Below are 15,661 nucleotides of genomic sequence, written 5' to 3' on the forward strand. Positions count from 1 at the left end.
GTGCGGTGCTCAGAGCTCGTCCCACCTGACCTTGAACGCTTCTGCAGCTGTGCAGCCTTTCAGTTTGAAATGTTGCCCCTTGCCCCCTGCAGGCCTTGCTAGCAAGCCCATCTCCATCTCCTCAGCCCCCATTATATATTTTAAGGCTGCAGTAGGGCCTCTGTGTAGCCATCTGCAGGCTGAACAACCCCAACTCTCAGCCTTCACAGTGGAGGTATTACAGCCCTCGCACCATCTTGATGGCTTCCTCTGGATGTGCTCTAAGAGGTCCATGTCCTCCTTGTGCTGAGGACTCCAGAGCTGAACACAGAACTGCAGGTGGGGTCTCACTAGAGCTGACGAGAGTGGGAGAATCACCTCCCTCGACCTGCTGCCCGCACTTTTATCCTGAACCCAGGATACGGTGGCCTTCTGGGCTGTAAGCACACATTGTCAGTTTCTGTCCAATTTTTCCTTCACTGGTATCGCTGAATGAGTCTCTTCAGGCCTGCTCTCAAGTCATTCACCTCCTCATCTGTACTGATACTGGGGCTTGCCCCAACCCAGGTGTAGCCTTCACAATATGAGAAGCTGAAAATTCCTTGACTTAGTATAAGCAGTGCTTGGCAACAACTAAAACATCACTGTGTTATCCACATTATTCTCATCCTAAATACAAAACACAGCACTATACCAGTTACTAGGAAGAATATTAACTTTATCCCAGCTGAAACCTGGACAAACAGATAAGATCTGAGAGGATAAAATGTTGCAATTACAACCATTCCTACGTAAAGATGGTTATTGCTTCTGATTTGCCTGGGCTATTATTAGGAGTTGCCTGATAAAGGTGAGGCTGCTACAGCTCCATGTCCCCAGGGCCAACAAGTTGCAAAGCTGAGAGTGTATTCTTAGCAGGTACATGCACAAACATATGTGTGCAATACATACATACATACATACATATACACCTAGGCAGCAACACAGAGAGAAGCACCCAGCACTCACACAAACACAAATAGCACTGATGACTGTATCCTGTCCCCGCCTCTGGCTGATCAGGATGCAGATCCATCAGGGGGAAATACATGCATAAGGACAGTGCAGATCGCTCCAGTAGCTGGGCTTAGACAGCTACCCAGTAGCTGGCTCTGGATGCCCAGTATCCTCAGCTACTGGTGCCTGGACATGCCAGACCCCCAAGGCCCACATCCCCACTACGGTTGCAGGTCCAGATCCCCCTGCACGCACCAGCGTACACACAGACATGTACACTGTGTGTCCCTCCAGTAACTGTGATGAGACTGTCAGGATCCTTGCTTTCTCCATCTGTCTGTCTCCCGCACAAACACACAGAGACAAAGTGCCTCTACCTCAACCCCAAACTTTACAGTCTCTCCAGTACTTGGGCTGGACACCTGGTCCTTCCAGGAGTCAGCTCCTCCAGCTGTCTCACTAACTGCATGTGACGTATGCACACCTGGTTCCCAAACCACTTTGCTATCTAGTCTGACTTGATATTCACGAGTATTCATGTACTGACATATATACTCGCTCCAGTTGCTAGCACCCAAGACATATGGGACTCTGTGATCCGTGGCTTGACATCAGTTGCTGGGACTTAGATTCTCACTGATTCCAGTTGCTGGCACCAAGTACATGCAGGTTCCTGTGACCCATGGTCTCCACTCCAGCTGTGGGTACTGAAATCCCCATGCACACACATGCACCCAGAACACAGCTGCACAGCCAGAAAAAGGAGGGAAATGTTAGAAGAGAGGGAAGACTGTGCTGATCATGCACAGGGCATGGCTAGACACACTGACCAGCAAACATTTTACATTCAGCCACCCTTGTATCCCCTTTCCCACCATTTCCCATACTTGATCATCTCTACATCACCTAGACCCATTCCTTTCCCCTAGCACCCCACAATGTTTTCCATACCCCTAGGTAGTAATCTCACACACTCTGTAAGGTACTCTCCTGTTGACTCATTGTGATGGATGTCAGCTCCAGGCCCATGGGGCTGATGGCTCCGCTATGACAGCCTTAGAAGGAGCCGGGACAAGGACTTCATTGCTCTGACTGGGTTATTTGGGTTCCCCAGCCTGTGTTTGTCTCGTCTTGCTCCTTCCTGTTTGTACTGATGAGCCTTTAATGGATTGATTGCACTTCTGTGCTGGTTCTGGGATTAGCCAGGTCAGGGGATTACTTGGGTCCCCCCAACTGCCATTGTACCTCCATGCCCCTTTGTGTGTGTGTTGAGATGACCTTTTTCCCACATAGCCTAACATTCATGATGGGCTACTTCTGTAACACTTTCTATTCCTATACACTGTTATCCAGCATTTCACTTTGAGAAAACAGACTCTCAGATCATTAGAGGAGGAAGTTTTTACTTCACCTCAAATCCCATGTCTTGTAGCCTTTTCCTTTTATCTTCATGTATAATTATATCAAGGTTAAAAATAGGGTAGTATACCAAACCAGTATAGCTTCTGATGCCAGTGTCTGATTAACCTTCTCACCCTTCCTGATTTGGTTTCTGAAATAGCAGCGATTTGTTAGATTATCTTGCACCTCCTTTCCATTCTAAGAAGACTGTTTGTATCACTGAAACTTTCAGGTTTGTAAATCAGCCTCTAAGTAGATTAACATTTATAATTGGCTTCTGGAAGGTTAAATCCCTCATTTAGCTGATGCTAACGTTGAATGTGTACAGAAGCAGATGGGTAGTGCTGTGAGAGCAACAGGAGGAAGAGGATCATTCCTGTAGCATCATTCCTCTGACCACACAGACACATGGGGAACAATAGCAGCTCCACAGTGGATGATCTGCAGGCTGTCGAGATCCACCACTGGTACAAAAAATTCATGATGGAGTGTCCTTCTGGACAGCTGACGGAGCATGAATTTAAACAATTCTTTGGGCTTCGAGGACTGGATCCAGAGGCCAATGAATACATCGAGCAGATGTTCCGCACATTTGATATGAACAAGGTGAGTTCTCCAGCAAAGAAACTAACTGCCTTTTACTGCTTAAGAGCAAATCACCTCTTGCAGTTTGAGAGTCCTTGGTTTTCCCTTAGAAACGTAGTTGTGGAAAGGTGCTGAGGGACACTAACGTAAAGTAAGGCACTAACGTAATGTAAGCGCAAGGAACAAATTAGTATACATAGATAATGATATCAATGACATTACCATAGAGAGTAACACCTTATTATCTAACTACCTTGTACAAGTTCGTCTTTTAATTTTAAGAATTCTATATCATGTTTTAATTGATTTGACCTTGTTTGACCATCAAAATACTAATGAAAGGAGATTTCATTCTTATTCTTGTATGTTCTTATTATTCAAAAACATATCTGTATTAGATAGCAAGGACTACAGGAATCAAACATCATAGAAATCATTATAACATTCACAGGGGATGTAATTTCCAGGTATTTTTGTCAGCTGAAATTAAAACTGCAGAAGCAGACAATCTCTGTGGCTCTCTTCAGTGCTGGGAAGTATAGCATATAACAGTAGCTAGGAGGTAGTTAGCATTCCTCACTATGACAGGTAGCCACTGACTCTTTCTAAGGTAAGAAACAGTAGCCCCTATAATTCCTTTAAGCATGCAATGCCCCTCACTTTTCCTTTTTTTTTATCCATATATGAGTAAACCCATGCTTGCAGGCCCATAATGGCAATGACAGAGATATTTGGTTTTATGGCAGCCTGGGAAAATTCAGCTTTGCTCTCTGCTCTAAGGCTGAAGCAAATGTCTGCGAGGCAAAGAGGAACTAGTCACAGAGACATATGAAAGAGATGGGAAATCACAGGGTCAGTTTTGAAGAAGAAAAGCCTAGGGAGTGAGCAAAGAATGTTGGTTTGGACAACAGGTGAGAAGACATAAGGAGTCAAGGAATGCTAAGGAATATTACAAAATTCTGAAAGAGAGGAGCAGCCAGGCTCTACTAGGGTAGTTTTGTTGTGGTGGCTGTAATGACTGGAAATGACTGCAAATCTCAAAGAATATCCTTTCTCAGCCTAAACTGCTCTGTGCCCAGGATGATGATAGTGGTGAGAAGCAGTTTTATAAACTAAATCAATACATTTACAGTTCTTGCACAAGTCTTTCCCTTTACCTCTGTCATTTCTTGGGATGTTTAAGGACCTGAAAATTTATTCAGGGATGTTATGCATTCCAAAGTTCTCCCGTGAGCCCCATGTTATGCAGTAAACAATATTTTAAGAAGAGTCTCAGATTCAAAATTGGGCATACCAAGATAAAAAGCTATCTTCTAAATACAGTGGTAGTGATCTCAAGGGGAATGAATTAAGTAAGAGTGTAGCAGCTAGTGGAGATGGACCTACATCAGTTAATCTTACCCTGTTAATAGTCACTTAATCTTACTCTGTTAGTAGTTAGTCACTTAACCTAAGCTCCTTTCATAAACAAGGACAAGGAACAAGAAACAAGAGCACCTGGAGGAAGAGCCACTCTGTAGTAATATAGACATTGATGATGGTTGGAATCAACTGTCCTCTGGACCTTCAGATTCTGAGAACCCTACTGAGGACAAAGAGGATACATTTTCAATAGAGTTAGTTTATAAAATGCAATCATGCCTTCCTTCCCACCTCTATGACTGGTTATCTTTGTCTTCTGTGACTTTGCTCAATGAAGTTATGAAAAATGTACATAAGGGGAGTACTACAATGACCATGAATGAATATTTTAAACTGTTGTAGTCCTTGGTGTAAAACAATAGTGCTCTGCAAGTCCACCTACATTCACCTTTTATATATATTTATTTACATCCATTCCAGAAAGGCATTTGACTTTGTTTAAATACCTTAATAAATGAGAGTTTCATTTTTTCTCTGTAATTTGTTGGAGTAGTTATTCAGATATGCACTTTATTTCTTGTTTCATTTTTACCACTTCAAATTTTAGGCTATTAAAACTGGGGATTATGAACCCTTACTGTCTAGCATTTTTCTTGCAGAGGAAACAAGAGCTTTTTGAGTTTGTTTGTAGATTCGAGAAATCAAGTGTTTAAAAACCCAAATACAGAACAAATTTTCCAGCTGTGAAATCATGTTCCATGTATTTTCAGGCATTTTTTTCAGAGAATGGAGATCTGTGGGTTACTGAAACAGCAGTAGTTTCCCACAAAGACAAAGCAGACTAGTACAGAAAACCTGTGACAGAATTACCTTCCACTTTCATTGCAGCCAGGGCTCTGGATCAGTTTTCTCTCACAGCAGGCCATAAGCAGTCAGCTCTGGTGGGGGTTCACCCTGGCCATGATGAATGGAATCTTCCACCTCTGCAGGTGGTGATCACAGCATAGTCTAGACATGTAAAAAGTAGTAACTTTAAGGAATCCAGTTATTTAGGAAATCTTAAAGGTGGCCAGAGAAACAGCATGTGTTTGTCTGTGTGTGTGTGTGTGTGCGTGTGTCTGTCTGTACTAAAGCTTTTTTCCTAAGTCCAAGTCTCTGCCATTCTTTTCTTCCCCCTTTAGCTGTGAATCTAAAGAGAAATCAAGACAGCTCCAGACCTATAACTGCCTCAATTCCTTTCTGTCACAATTTGGTTTTTGTTTTCCCACAGGATGGATATATTGACTTCATGGAATATGTGGCTGCCCTCAGTCTCGTTCTCCGTGGAAAGATGGAGCAGAAATTGCGGTGGTATTTCAAGCTCTATGATGTAGATGGCAATGGCTGCATTGATCGACATGAATTGCTCAACATCATTAAGGTGGGTTTCTATGGGTCTATGTTCTTTCCTCTTTCACTAAAGACAAATCCCACCACACAAATAAGACTTTTACTGTTTCCCAACATGGATGATCATCAATGAGACTTTGTTTAACAGCATTCTTTCTTTTAGTAGAATTCCCCACAATCTCATAGTCCAATAAGTAGACTTGGCCGACTTTTATTTTCCACCACAGCATATGTTGCAGCATAGCTAACTCCATAAAAGTATTTTAGCTGCTTAGGTGTATTGGGTTTATGTGGCAGGGGTTTGGTAGCGAGGAGGGGGCTACAGGAGTGGCTCCTGTGAGAAGCTGCTAGAACCTTCCCCAGCTCCAAGCCAGACTTGCCTCTGGCTAAGGCCAAGCCAATCAGCAATGGTAGTAGCACCTCTGCAATAACTTATTTAAGAAGGGAAAAAAACACCTGCTGGGGAACCTGCAGCGGAGAGAGGGGTGGGATGTGAGAGAAACACCTCTGTGGACACCAAGGACTGCTGGAGCAGAGATTCCCCTGCAGCCCATGGTGAAACAGCAGGCTGACCTCCTGCAGCCCATGGAGGTCTGCGGAGGGGCAGATGCCCACCTGCAGCCCATGGAGGATCCTGTGCTGGAGTACCTGCCGCTTCAGGCTGCCCCCTATGAAGGCCCTGACTCCAAGGAAAGCCCATGCTGGAGCAGTCTCTTTCTGAGGAACTGCAGCCTGTGGGAAGGACTTATATTAGAGAAAGTTGTGGGGGCAGAAATGTGTGCCACGCTGACTGCAACCCCCATTCCCTGTCCCCTGGTGCTGCCAGAGGGAAGGAGGTAGAGAAACTGGGAGCAAAGTTGAGCCTGGGAAGAAGGGATGGATGGAGGGAAGGTGTTTTTAAGATTTTATTTTATTTCTCATTATCACACTCTTGATTTGATTGGTAACAAATTAAGTTGATTTTTTTTTTTTTTGCCCATGACCATAACTGGTGAGTAAGCCCTCCCTGTCCTTGTCTCAACCCATGAGCCTTTTGTGATATTTGATCATCTCCATCCCACCAGGGTGAGGAGGAGTGAGCAAGCGGCCGTATGGTGCTTGTTACTGACTGGGTCTAAACCACCATTCTGTAGAGACTGAGAAATGAGAAAGATGCAAGAAAGATTCAATGACCCTAAATAATTTACATTTCTGAATAATAAAGCTCAAAAAATGGATTGGCTAAAGATTTGAAGCTTGAGCTGTCCACAAATAAAACCACCAATAAAATGTTAGTAATGCACTTTCTTCTGGATATGAATTTTAGTGCATGCACTCAGAGAGCAAGCCAAATAAATAACTCATAATATACAGCCTCCTACTAATAACTTGCAAGAGAAATACTCAGATATCACAATGAAGCAAAAGATAGTATTTTTTTAACACATAGCTCCTAAGAAACAAGTCCGGTTGCAATAATTGGTGGCAATAAATTTACTGCCCTCTGAATTTTGTGGGTGTAGTTCAATGGCTTTTTTGGCAGCCGTAGGAAATTGCTGAGGTGATACCTATTAAAATGAAGAAACTTACCAAAAAACTCTAGAAAATAAATCGTCTCAGAATCAATATGAAGGCTCTGCAATCACATACTTAAGGACATCCTTAAACAAAGGAAACAATCTGGCATGGAAAGAAAAGAGGACCCTGCACTACATGGTTATAAATAAGATGAATTGTAGTAAACAGTAGTGAATAATGCTTAAACTTTCCGGTCAGCTTTAGGATGAAGCAGGAGACACAGGAAGCAGAACAGAAGTAAAGGACCACAGCATGTAACAAACGGATTTCATAAAGTCAAATGCAGAAGTTGCTTGACAGTGTTTGTTGTCCTGGTGGACCAGAGAGTAACAGAAAAGTGGATCAGTTACATGTATCTTGATCCTGCCATTTCTGCAGTGCTTAACCCCTATGTAAGCAGATTTAGGGTGATCCTCTAGTTTTTGCTGCTCGTTCCATGCCCCAGAACTACACTTCTTTTGCACCCTTCAGTGCCACTGTAAGGCCTGATGATTTCTGCTGTGTTTTCTTATGACCCTGGTTGATTTGTACAGGGAAGGTACCAGGCATGACAGTCTTGTTCTCAATCTACACTGACAGGCTGCAGTAGAGTCAGTGAATCATTATCATGTATCAGGAAGCCATTAGTCAGCTTCTTATTCTTGCTCTTTTCTTCTAGGCTATCCGAGCTATTAATGGTGGTGACCATGAAACTAGTGCAGAGGAGTTCACCAACCGAGTCTTCAATAAAATTGATGTGAATGGAGATGGTAAGATTCTTGTCTCTGTCATCCAAGTCAGATGATCTTTATGCTACAGAGAGACATCCATGTCTTCCTTTCTTGGTTGAACTTTATGCCTCTTCTTTTTATATTTGCTTCTTATATGAATTCTTACCCAGTAATGCATTCTCCATGAATTTTGCTAAGACATTTTTCTCTTTGCATCATATATAATCAGTATGACAAGATTTCTTCCCTGTACTAAGTCTCAGCTCTGCTCTGTTCACGAGTTCGGTAGTGGGGTTTTGGAATGGGTGTTTTTTTACCTTTTTGCATGTGGCTGCATAACTTATGTTAGAATTAGAAGTGTAAAATATTAACAGATGGCCCCAGCTGTTCCTAAATATTTCAACAGCAGGGAAAGCAAGACCTGGAATTTAATGTTGAAGTTCAGTTTCTTCACTGGGTTTGCTACAAGCAGCACAGCAAACATATGAAGTGCTATGGACCAGTCAGTCACAAGTTGGTCAACACCACTTTAATCACTTTATGTCCCTGACAGGTGATTCTTTTCTTGGTGCTTCATGTGCCCATGACCTTCTCATGCTCATTTGCTATTCCCGAAGAACTCTCCTGAGCTGCTTCCCTGCACAAGGGCTTTTTGGCCTACAACAGAAAACCTATTTCTTTCAAACATGAAAACAAGCAAGCATGGGGCAGGTTAGGCCAAAAAGGAGGTGGCCAATTTAGCCTTATTTATAGGAAGCTATGATCCCACTCCTTAGCTACATACTTCCTCTGTTCTTTCTTATGTACCCTTCCCTTTGTGTGAGAAAAAAAAACAACCCACAAACCAAAAAACAAAACTAGAGTTGCCTGGATATTGGGGAAGTTTCATGTAAGTGAAAAAAGACTCTCTGAGGCCTCTCTGTGGTTTAGAACAGTTCATATATAGTAAGTGTTCCATAAAGTCAGATTACTGTACTCCTTGTTCAAATGTAGGTAGGCATGATTCTGATGCATCCTGTCTGTCTCTGACACAGGTGAACTTTCTCTGGATGAATTTGTGGAGGGAGCAAGGAAAGATGAAGAGTTCATGGAGGTTATGATGAAAAGTTTGGACCTGTCACACATTGTGGCCATGATCAACAACCGTCGGCACAGTGTATAAATCAACCTGGGAAAAAACACTTTGCCAACAGACAGAAGGGTGTACACACACCAGAAAGAAGAAAGAGCATTTGTAAAAATAAGAAAAACTTCCATAAGCACACATATGGAAGTAGAAACAGAAAGACACTGCTATATTTGTTTATCTGAGTGCCTGTTCCTGTACAAATATTGAAGCTCAGCCACATACATGGAGGGCAGGTTCAGAGAAACTGGATCTGGGTAGCAGTATTTGACCTAACCTCCTAAAATTTAAAGGCCAAGTTCCAGGACACAAATTTCCTCCTTATTCTGTGTCCCAGATTTTTACTTTGCAATGGACTAAAAGCAACACTGTTTGTGAAGAGCACTAGTAAAACTGGGTGATGGAGTGTGGAGAATTGTTGACATGTACATAAGAAGAGCTTCAAACTGTTATCAACGTAGACAACTATCAAAAGAATGTAACTTCCACTGTTCTTTCTGGTAATAGATCATAAATACCAGCATGCTTGTCTGTGCCAGATGTGCTTGTATTTGGTAGTCTCTACAGAATTAGATTTATTCCTAAGATTTCACGAGCTGGAAGAAAAATCAGTCCTTAAGGCAGATAGAGGCAAATCTGCTCCCAGTGTCACTGATAGTAATGCTGCTGTTCGCAGCTCTGGGTGACCAAAGAACTCTTTACCAAACAAGCCTACAGTTTTGGAGCAGCTTCTGTTACCAGAGAAAATATGCTACTCCGTTTCCCAAAGCAGAAGAATTACCTTGAGAGATTAAATCTTTTTTACACTCATCCTACTATTCTCCTCTCATAGAACTGAATAAATGAAGTATGTGAAGATGATCCTAATATCACAAATCTTTTATTAATTTTTTCTTTTTATTCTTGGGAAGAAAACTTAAGAAGCAAACGAAACAACTCAGCAAGGTGACTTGTGAATTCTGCTGTTCATGTGAATACTGGAGTAAAGATGATACTCTAGATCAGTGCTGCCACAAATGACTCTCTCTTTGTAAACAATGGCAAGAGTGATGCATCATGGATAGAAAGTGAGCAAACCGTGTCTCCACCTAACTCACGTTAGGTAATGTCACAATCAGAAACCCCTTTGAATCTGGAGAGAGAACCAGAAGGTAAGAAGAACGCAGAAAAAGTTCAGGAGAGTTCCTATGCCATAGTTGGGCCTGCTTGTCCTGTGCAGGAGGCAGAACTTGAAGACTACAACAAGAAGACTTTAGAGTGGACTTAATCTTTTTTATATTTAAATATTGTCACTGGAGCTTGAGAGAATGAGTGACATGTTTAGAGTAGGCACCAACATTTTTCCAGGCAGGCAAAATCGTACATGTCTGGAGTCTTAGAGCTTCTGAAAGAAACAACTCCTCGGGTATTTGCAAACAGTGCTCAGTTCTCCAGAGGATTATTATGAGCATATTCTGTTGGACTCTACTGTCCCTTTGGACTGAGGAAGGATGAAGGTTTTTTTTTTCAAGACTGCGTTGAAACTGTATTGTACCTGTTACAAGTCTTCAGTCTCCTGCAGTTTTGTGGGTCAGCTACATGTAAAACTACATTTTTATTATCAAATGACATACAGAAAAAAAAACCCAACTATTTTTAATTGTTAGGAAATTAAAGAATTTTTCCATTACAGCTGATGTAAAGAAATCAGCAAGAAGTTCTAGCTGCCAGCAGTGTTGCAGCAAGCTGCTATACACACTGTACACAATCTTGATATGTGTAAAGGAGAAGGGCATGTACACAATATATTCTCAGAAATAAACCTGTATATTTCTAAGCAGACTTTAATTTTCTTTTTAAAAGACATTTTAATAGATCTGTCCAAAGAAGGGCAATGAAGATGGGGAAGAGTCTGGAGAACAAGTCTTATGAGGAACAGCTGAGGGACCTGGGTTTGTTCAGCCTGGAGAAGAGGAGGCTGAGAGGAGACCTTCTTGGTCTCTGCAACTCCCTTACAGGAGGATGTAGCAAGGGGGGGCAGTCTTCTCTCCCAAAGAACAAGCAATGGGATGAGGGGAAATGGCCTCAGTTTGTGCCAGGGGAGGTTTAGGTTGGACATTAAGAAATATTTTTTCACTCAAAGGGTTATCAAGCCCTGGCACAGGCTGCCCAGGGAAGTGATGGAGTCAACATCCCTGGAGGTATTTCATAGAATCACAGAATCATGGAATCATAGAACAATTTTGGCTGCAAGAGACCTTCGAGATCATTGAGTCCAATCTTTTCTTAGCCCTATTAAAACCACTAAACCGTGTCCTTCAAGGCAACATCTACCCTTCTCAAGGCCAAGCTGGATGGAGCCTTGAGTAGCCTGATCTAGTTGAGAGGCGTCCCTGCCCATGACAGGGAAGTTGGATTAGATGATCTCTAAGGTCCCTTCCAGCCTAGGCCATTCTATGATTCTATGATTCTTAAATGCCTCCAGGGACGGTGACTCAACCCCCTCCTTGGGCAGGCTGTTCCAGTGCCTGACAACCCTCTCAGTAAAGAAATTCTTCCTCATATCCAACCTGCACCTGCTCTGGCGCAACTTCCCCTCATCCTATCACTCACCACTGGGGAGAACAGACCAACGCCTGCCTCTCTACAACCTCCTTTCAAGTAGTTGTAGACAGCGATAAGGTCTCCTCTCAATCTCCTCTTCTCCAGGCTAAACAGCCTCAGATTCCTCAGCCTTTCCTCATACGACTTGTGTTCTAAGCCCTTTACCAGCTTGGTAGCCTGCCTCTGTACCCTCTCCAGCTTGTAGTGAGGGCCCCAAAACTGGACACAGGACTTGAGGTATGGCCTCGCCAAAGCTGAGTAGAAGGGCATGACCACCTCCCTGCTCCTGCTGACAACACTATTCCTGATCCAGACTAGGATGCCATTGGCCTTCTTGGACACCTGGGCACACTGTTGGCTCATGTTGGCTCATCAACACCCCCAGGTTCCTCTCTGCCAGGCAGCTCTCCAGCCACTCCTCCCCAAGCCTGTAGTGCTGCCGGGGGTTATTATGGTCAAAGTGCAGGACCCGATAATTTGGCCTTATTGAAACCCATATAACTGGCCTTGGCCCAGCGATCCAGCCTGTCTAGATCCCTCTGTAGAGCCTCCCTACCCTCAAGCAGATCAACACTTCCACCCAGCTTGGTGTCATCTGCAAACTTACTAAGGGTACACTGTGTCCCCTCATCCAAATCATTGAGGAAAATGATAAACAGGAGTGGCCCCAGTACTGAGTCCTGGGGAATATCACTCATGACTGGCTGCCAACTGGATTTAACTCCGTTGACCACGACTCTTTGGACTCAGCCATCTAACCAGTTTTTCACCCAGCAAAGTGTATGCCCATCCAAGCCAAGAGCGGTCAATTTCTCTAGGAGAGTGCTGTGGGCAACAGTGTCCAATGTCAAGGTAGATAACATCAACAGTCTTTCCTTCATCCGACCAGTGGGTCACCCTATCATAGAAGGAGATCAGGTTTGTAAAGGCAGGCAGAATGGTGCTTAGGGCCATGATCTGGTGCTGGACCTGGCATTGCTAGGTTAATGGTTGGACTCGATGATCTTAAAGGTCTTTTCCAACCTGAATGATTCTATGATAGAAAACTGATTCTTCCTCAGCTGACATTGCTGATGATGCTGGAACACCTCCCAGCTACATTACAGTTATGACATTTGTAATAGATGTAAAAAACATCATGCTACCGCTAAGTTGCAGGTGTGTGATTTGTTCTTAATGTTTCTGTTCGTCTATTATTGAATGATTTCATTGGTTTTTTGTCTCTGCAGCCAGCACGTTCTTTGAGAGACCAGTCCAGCAGTATACGTGCCTTTATCAGAAGCTATGGGAAGGAAGACTAGGGAGGAGATAAGAAATCTTTGTAAAGGGGAGATGATTGTTTTCTGACCTACTTGGCTTTCTCTGTACAACTGTAAGATTAAAAATAGGTATAATAAACATATCTGAGAATTGTTCCTTTTGATAGAAGAATAGAAGAATTAGGAAGAGGAGGATAGAATCTGGAGCTATGATTTGGATTCAGCACACTAGTGTTTTCAGATATCTCCAATGATGGGAACTCCACAACTTTGGCTTAGGTTGTGAGTTTGGAGTTAGGAATGTTAAGAGATATTAGTAAGTTTTAAATAGAATGAATCACTTAGAGTCATAAGGTTGTACAATTTAGCATGCTGTTTGCTTAGCTTCACTTACTCAGGAGGCATAGATAGACTCACTGAAGCCTTAGGCCAGAAGTGGTAAACTTATGCTGAACCTCTACTTAGTTACATGAAGGAAGTCCCTAAGACTGGTGCATCCCATGAAATATAAGATAGCCACATTCATCAGCAAAAGCTGCATCCTCAAGCTAAGAAAAGGAGCAACTAGCCTGGGGACAGGGAAAGGATCCAATGAAGAACAAGAAGGCCACAAACTCAAATGTTACTGTTGGACTAAACAGTCACATGAGAGGAGGGGAATTTAGATTGTAAGGGTCTAGTTGCCCAGGGATTTCTTTGTTCAGGCTCTCTCTCCTGACGCACCTAGTCTGGCAGTTGCATCCCCCTAGTCTGGGATACCTCTTCTCACAACGGTTGCCAGGCAGGTTTCAGAGAAACCTGTAAGTTTCTGGCTAGTTTGGGGCTAGCCCACCAGCTACCAGCGTACACCCACGAAGTTGGCTGGTAGCCACTGGGAGGCCAAGGTGGATTTGAATGACTGCAGCTCAGATTCGACTGAGCTTTAAAACGGGATCCTGCCAGGGGTGTGTTGGAGCAAGTCCCTTCGGAGCAGCAGGTCCTGCAGCTGGGGCACAGCCTCCCCCTTGGTTTGGGATGCCGGCCAAGATGACTCCTTGAGGTTGAGAGTCATCTTTGTATGGGTGAGTGTATACACGATCTGGATCATTATTCTTGGTTTAAGGTTTGGGCGTAGTGTAGTAACTGCTCTTCTCAACTGATAAGCAGAACTTGTGAATTTGGGAGAGCTTAATAAATCCAGTTTTATTACACTTCTGGATTGACTGAGAATGGGAGCACTCCTCACACCTAGCTCGAGTTGACCCTGCTCCTGTACCAGTCTATTAAACTCTTTTCATGAAATTCAATGCCCGAGACTGCTTCGGGAAACCTAGGTTTTGGGCTGTGCTTCTTTATCACGGGCATTAGGATTTGGTAATATGGCTAGGCTGTTAAATGTTGAAATTATTATCTGGGATTTGGTCAAGGGTTGAGGTTCAGGCTGGGGTTAGAATTAGGGGTTTGGGTTTGGACTCAAGAGGCGCAAAGCCTCATGCTGATTAGCGACCTGAAAACGCAAGGCTGGGTTGGAGCTGAATCGCAAAGTAATGTGAGGCAACTTGCTGAAGTGTCTCCCCTGTGGTTTTGCAGATGCTGTGGTGGGCTGTCTTCAAAAACAGCTGAGGGTTTGAGATGAGGCTGAACAGGAGAGAGCAGTGGCATGGCTGGCGATTGTTTCCAAGCACTGTAGTCGGTTTGTAGTTAGCTTTTTGGGTGCCACCAGTGATGCTGCCCACATCATTAGACTTTGGAACTGGATCATAGCAGGCGAGCAGAATGCTGAGGCGCTTCTGAGGATGGCATTTTTGTGGAAGAGGCCTGTTGGCTGGCGTGGCAATGGACTTAAAGTAGTCTCTTTTTGTAAATGAAGAGGAGCCTGGCAATTGCAGCAACAACCTAGTTAGCCCACGTGGTCCTTGTTGAGAATGAAATCTGACTCCCAGCAGTCTTACAGCTAAACTGAAGGGCAAATCTTATGTGTGTATGGGGTGGTTGGGCAGGTAGGCACCGTAGAGTAAGGCACGTAGGAGTTTTAATGTCAGTGTCATGGTGAGGGCTGCCCAGGATCAGTCACATCTGGGCAGAGAGGGCAAGAGGATCACCCCCTCCGAGTGTGCCACGCAGGGCAGTTTCAGTCTGTGTCTGTCTTGTAGGGTTGTTTGCATAGTCTGTGTTCTCTATCCTATACCACACCTTTCTCACGTCTTGATGTCTCTCTTGCTTTTTGCACTTGAAAAGCACTTTGGTAGCCAACATGAGAGTCTCAAATGCATTGCCTCATTGGCATAGTGCCAGTTGAGCGCCTTGTCTTGCAACGAGAGCTTGAAGCATGGATCTGTCTTGAGTGTTTTGCACCACAGACATTTCTGGTGATCCAGGCTATGGAGCATCTCTTCTTGTCTTGAATGCTCAGTTTCCATGGAGTCCTGTTCTGTTTCCTATAGTCTTAGGTCTTAGCACTTGGCCTCTTGGGCACCCATCAGCCCAGTTTTGACAGTCACTTTCTGTAATGGGCTGTGGCATTTGACTGGTTTCCCAGGGTCCCCTGCACGGCACCTGTGCCATGCTGCTGCAGGGTTTCTCGTTCCGCAGCATCTTCCCTTCTCGTTGTTCTACGTGTGGCAGTCTCGCCTATCACCGTCCCGCTGTGTGCAGCGTCGGTCTGTGTGCGTGCCTGGGATGGAGATCTCCTGCCGGGAGGTCGCCATGGCGCTATCCCTGGGCGTCGCACCAGC

At 43.9% G+C, this 15,661-nt stretch overlaps 1 protein-coding gene across 1 annotated transcript; it reads left to right on the plus strand.

Moving 5' to 3' along the window:
- Positions 1 to 2,665: 2,665 nt before the first annotated feature.
- Positions 2,666 to 9,503, plus strand: LOC104281110 (guanylyl cyclase-activating protein 1-like). Its single transcript, XM_009878982.1, has 4 exons — positions 2,666 to 2,982; positions 5,594 to 5,743; positions 7,928 to 8,018; positions 9,014 to 9,503. Exons 1-4 carry the CDS (start codon positions 2,785 to 2,787, stop codon positions 9,139 to 9,141), a joined length of 567 nt encoding a protein of 188 aa, XP_009877284.1. The 5' UTR covers positions 2,666 to 2,784; the 3' UTR covers positions 9,142 to 9,503.
- The last annotated feature ends 6,158 nt before the right edge of the window (positions 9,504 to 15,661 follow it).

The sequence above is a fragment of the Apaloderma vittatum genome, unplaced genomic scaffold, assembly GCF_000703405.1.
Source record: "Apaloderma vittatum isolate BGI_N311 unplaced genomic scaffold, ASM70340v1 scaffold18181, whole genome shotgun sequence".
Lineage (NCBI taxonomy): Eukaryota > Metazoa > Chordata > Aves > Trogoniformes > Trogonidae > Apaloderma > Apaloderma vittatum.

Bases quoted from the DNA above. Each gene is read 5' to 3' on its own strand.
- LOC104281110 (XM_009878982.1), top strand. From the start codon at position 2,785: ATGGGGAACAATAGCAGCTCCACAGTGGATGATCTGCAGGCTGTCGAG. The intron at 2,983-5,593 runs GTGAGTTCTCCA...GTTTTCCCACAG, and splicing joins GCACATTTGATATGAACAAG to GATGGATATATTGACTTCAT. The intron at 5,744-7,927 runs GTGGGTTTCTAT...CTTTTCTTCTAG, and splicing joins AATTGCTCAACATCATTAAG to GCTATCCGAGCTATTAATGG.